Source organism: Pteropus vampyrus, unplaced genomic scaffold (genome assembly GCF_000151845.1).
Source record: "Pteropus vampyrus isolate Shadow unplaced genomic scaffold, Pvam_2.0 Scaffold65, whole genome shotgun sequence".
Classification (NCBI taxonomy): Eukaryota; Metazoa; Chordata; class Mammalia; order Chiroptera; family Pteropodidae; genus Pteropus; species Pteropus vampyrus.
Window position 1 is genome coordinate 4,601,414 of NW_011888846.1, and position 5,290 is coordinate 4,606,703.

The 5,290-nt window shown below is 48.4% G+C and overlaps 1 protein-coding gene across 1 annotated transcript in view; it reads right to left on the bottom strand.

Annotated features, from left to right (window-relative positions):
• PAPPA2 (pappalysin 2) overlaps positions 1 to 5,290 on the bottom strand; it is a 226,659-nt gene that overhangs the window by 28,979 nt on the left and 192,390 nt on the right. Inside the window, exon 18 of the mRNA XM_011361283.2 lies at positions 4,112 to 4,183. Within this exon, the coding sequence (XP_011359585.1) occupies positions 4,112 to 4,183 (72 nt within the window). The remainder of the gene's footprint in view (positions 1 to 4,111; positions 4,184 to 5,290) is intronic.

Below are 5,290 nucleotides of genomic sequence, written 5' to 3' on the forward strand. Positions count from 1 at the left end.
GATGCATTTTTTTTTTCCATTTTAAGACTCCCAAAGTCAAAGTTCAATTCTCTGTCCCTGCCTTTAGTGAACTAGGCCCAGGTGTCACTAAAGAATTAGGCCTCAATTTTTCATCTACGAAAGTGAACAAAACACATGGCCTACCACTCAGGAGCTTGCAGACTATTGGAAGGTTAGACCTATCAGAGTCTTGAAATAATGTGACAAGTGAGATGACAGGCATTGACAAGGATATGTATAAGAAACATATAGGAGAAATGTCAGCTAATTCGGAGAGATTTACTTGAAATTCCCTCGAAACCTTAAAAGGTTGTCTAAGTTTTATGGGAAGCCTCAAAAACATTATTTAACTGCAGCTACCTGAAATAAATAATAGTCATAAAGACATACACTGGGTATAAGTGGACTGCTTCTTGATTCTTAATATGTTGCTTCCATAAGGTCGAAGAGAGAATCAGAAACAGTAATCCAACATGGAGGCTGCTGGGAAGGATGGCATGAACTTGCAAGAAACACATGCTCACAGAAAAAGCAGAGCCAAAGGTAGGCCAATGGGCACTCGATTTTAATCTTCCTGCAGGAAGGAAATTAATCATTTCTATCCAAAAGAAGCCTGTACGTGTGGTCTTTGTTCTCAGCTGCGTTCCCTAGAAGACAAGACGCTCTTAGTTTAAATGGAACCTAGGACTGCGGACTTTGGCAGAATTAATAAACGCGACCTCATGAAGAAGGAAGGAAGGAGAGAAGGGAGGGAGGGAGGGAGGGAGAGAGAGAGGAAATAAAGACAGAGAGAAGATGACACATAAGATCTGATAATACCACAGGGTTCATGGATGGAGTGAACACTCCCTTTAAAAACACCCCACAAAATGGAGAATCTCTTTCTCTTTCTCACTCCTTCATTTCCTCTCCTCCCCTCACTTCCCAGTGCAGATTAAGACACAAAGGCTCCACACCACCCAGCCGACCCAGGCCTGGAATTTACATTCGTTTGACTCCAAAACCTTTCCACCGCCCAAGATGCCAACCTTGCTCATCTGCGTCTTCCAGAAGAAACAGAAAATACCAAGAGTGTTCAGGTCAAGGCCCAGCGTGAGAAACGACCGCAAGCGTTTGCTATCATGGGCGGCTCCGCACGGCGATTCCCGCCCTTCCCAGGCTACCGTGAAACGTGACCGGAATCGAACGTCTGAACGAGTCTGGATTCCAGACATGGGGGACGCTCACATTCTCGCTGAGACAACGGGGACAGAAGTGGCAGTGAGAAGATGGCATGACGTGCACACAAATGTTTGAGAGGAAATCTCAGCGCTGTCCTTTCAAGAGCGCGAGAGGCACAGGGCGGCGGAGAACTGAAGGTGACGTCTCTGTGGCAGAGGGGATACGGCACTAACAAAGGCACACAAGTGACTTGAAAGGGGAGGGCGACAGCGTCACCGCCTTGGGCTCATCGAGAGCAATAAAAAAGGAGAGACTCTGCTCTTAAAAGGCCGAGTGTCCAACGGGCACAGCTTGGAACTGCATTCTGCGTCGGAAAGTGAGAAATAGAAAGCCCTTTTGAGGTGCTGGGGGACGAGGTGCCTAACGGGAGCTCGGGTTCCCGTGCCGCACTCTGGCCCGCGTCCTCGCCCCCGCCAAGCCCTCTTTGGTTTCTCTCGCTCTAGGCCTGTTTTCCCTCCATCTGTCTGTGACATTCTTCAGTTTCCCCTAATAGAGTCAGCTGACTTTTTCCAGTAAAGAATTACGCGTCTGCCAAGTTGCCCCCAGCACGTGCCAGTTTCAGCCTCTCTCCTCCTTTCCTTCCCCTTGTCGCCCCCCCTCCCCGCGTCTCTTACTGTGAAGACCCAGAGCCGTGCGTCCCCCTTGTCCCCCACCCCTCTCCCTTCCATTTCCAACAGGCGGTCATTGTCCTTCTTCTTGGCTGCTTCCTCTCTCCCTTCTAAGTGGTTTTCTCTCTTCCTAGCCTTTCCTAGGAGATCGGATTTGTTCCTTCAAACCTTGTCCTATCCGGAGAGTCTCAGGAAATATTGTAGTAAAATCAGAATGTAAACGATATTAACTAGAATTTTTCCTGGACAAAGGAAGCTTCAAATTAGGGATCCACAGACCAAAAACCTTCTCGTCGGCTCCTGCAGTGACGAGGACCGTGGCTCTCAAACTTCAGTGGTCTTCAGAATCACCTGGAGGCCTGGTTAAAAGGCAGCATGCTGGGCCCCACCCCGAGTCAGTGATTCAGTAGGTCTGAGGTGGGGCCTGAGAATGTGCATTTCCAACAGGTTCCCTGGTGATGCCAACTGTGCTGGTCCAGGGGCCACACTCTGAGAATCACTGTCAGGTGGTCAGGGCTCAGCTGTGCGTGGGAACGGTTCCTTGTCATATCAGCAAAGGGACCGACAGAAGCCTATGAAGCTCTAGATTAGGGATCCAGAGGATGTGCAGGGCACAGCGAGCAGGGGAGCAGGAGGAGGGCAGGCTCTGTGTTTAACCTTCTGGGAAACACCGAGCCAGCTCCAAGCCCCGTCATCCACCCTCCCGCTTTCGATCACGCACTGAAGCAGCAGAAGGGAATTCTCAGGATCCCTTTGATCCCTTCCCAGTCCCCCAGCCCTTCGTCTGTTTATCTCCCTCCGTCCCTGGCCTCTTGATCTCCCTTCTTACCCCCTGCCCAGTGGATGAGTCACTCCCCCTCCTCCCCACCCCACTGTCATCTGTTTTTCTAATGATGGCAGAAGATGAGCTGTTTTGTTGGCCCACCCGTAACAAAGCACACTCCATGCTAGCATTTTTCCTGATGCATTCTCAGAGTGCTATTTTTCTGGTCTCGTTCCCCTACCCAGTTTTCCTTTGTCTGAAGCCCCACCCTTTCCCCTTCTTTGGCCTCATGTAGATCCCAGTTTCCCAGAAGCAGATCATGAGAAACAGCGATTCGGAAGAATGGAAGGACCCGCATGCATATGGGCTGGGTGTGTGTGTCAGAAATCAGTGGCCATTAAATGGCTCTCTTTAGCCCCCAAGCTGCAGCCAGAATGGCCCAGGTATCTCTAATAAGTGGCTCAATTACTGCCAGTGAGAGATTTGCATGACAAAACCTGTCATGAGACCAGAAGTATTTGTATTTGTCACTGGCTATTCCCAGGGTGAGAGGGCTTAAACAGGTGTGTGTGTGTGATACTCCCACCCTCCTCTCATGTCAGGACTCTGGGGTCCCCCTCCATCAGCAGGGCCTGCTTATTCATGACTCTTTCCTGCAATAACTCCTGTTGATCTAGTTGAGGAATTCACGGCACCCTAAGTCCTCCCAGTAGAGGATCCCCCATGTGAAGAAGTAGACAGGATTCTAGCAAAGGTCTACTATGCATTACTCAGCAGTGGGTTACAGACCTACCTCCGAGGCCGACATCACGGATGCCTTGTGTGACCCAGATAGTGGATGTCCATTAGGGGAATGTGCTGGGTGGGGGCCTCAGGGAGGGGTGAGGACCACGGTGACCTGAAGAGCAAGTAGCTGCCCTTCCAAGATTGTAGCTGCTACTCAGATCTGGCTAATGATTGCCATGGTTTACAGATATTCTTGTTTTTCAAGAGGAAAGTCTTCGCACGAAATGTTTTATATTTATTTTTGTTTGAAGTATGTGCAATGTTATATATACACTTATGAATTTTATGTGAAAATCCCAATTTTTAAATGTTGGCAACCAAGACAAAATTGTTTTTAGGCCTCGTGTTGGCCAAATAAACCTGTCTGTGGGCCATTAGTCTGCAAAAAAGAAAAAAAAAACAACAAAAACCCTTATCTTACTAAGCTCAAGCAAGGCCCAGATAGAGAATCCCAAAACCATAAATAATTCTGATTTGCTTTTAACTTATTTTTTTATTAAGTCATTTAAAATGAAACCCTGGAATTTTGCTTTTTTAAAAAAAGCCAAAAGCAAACCAAAAATCCTAATATCTGTAATTGTGGGATTGTGGAGATGAATTTAAGAAATTAAGCAAAAGGCATAGGAATGGAGAAGCGGGTGGAGGGTAACTTGAATGAGAAAGACTCGAGTCCCTGCGGGTTAAGCCGACCGGAGAACTCCGGTCTGGGTTTGGGGAGGGGGAGGTGGCTTACCTCGCAGGACTGGATGCAGTGGACCAGGACGGGATCTGGGTGCCACTGACGCCGCCCAGTGCACACGATGCTCTGAAGGAGAAGACAGAACGAGAGCCAAGATGCCAGGTCAGTGAGAGGAGGGGCACATCCTGAGCTTACCCCACCAGCCCAACCCTGTTCCCCAGGGAGCGAGACCCCGAATGTGCCCCCACGAAGAAGGCCAAGGACATCTGGTCTTTCCCAGGGACCCGCTAATCCTGCTGGTGGCGCCAAGGCAGGAACTCTCCGTGGAGGGAGCTTTTCCTGCTCCCCACCCTCCATCTTCCTCCCCAAGGTGTTGACATTGCCAGAGCAATGGGGCACGTGTGGTTGCAAAAAGGCCTGTCGGCACTATAATGAGTTTAACGTGATTTTAGGCACGACGTTGGTTCCCTTTGTTTTGAAATTTTAAATAACATTACGAGGAATTGTGCTTTCTCGATTCCAGAGAGAAATCTCGGGAATCCCAGATCACATGACGTAAGTGCCCGAGCAAGGCCTGGAGGCTGAATGGCCCTCTGCACCTCTTGGGAGCGCTGTCTTTGCCTTCCTCGTCTACGCACACAACCGACAGGGTTAACACGAAACCAGCGGGGCTCAAAATGGCCCCGACGTTAAGCCCATGACAGCGAAAACACGTTCATGCTAGAACACAGGTGACTGTCTCGTTCTCAACAGCCATTTCCACAGGCGCATTTAAACAGCCGTCTACTCTTCATTTACTCGAACGCATCTACTATAACTTATTTCATTGAGCTTTTGCCTTTTAAGTTTTGTATTTTGAAATTTCAAAAGATATACTTCAGGTAAAAAGGAGGTCCCCTTTGAGGTTTCCCAGACAAAGGAGATTCTCTCCTCAGCCTGCTACCAACCCCCGCTGTTGCAGACTTTCATCCTCCCATTTTAACTCGGCACGATAGGAATTCGATGTAATGGTAAGAAAAATAATATGTGGTGAGACATGAACTTTACACAAGGTAGCACCTCCAGTAATTGGGAATTACACGCTCTATAATGCTAAGGCTGCAATAATCAGATTGGAGACATTTGCATATGTTAATATGTAGGTGTCTGAATATCCACCTCGTAATGAGAAGGGAGGATGGGAATCTGCAATATTTTCCTGGAGTTATTCCGCTATAAACTAAAACTCCTCAG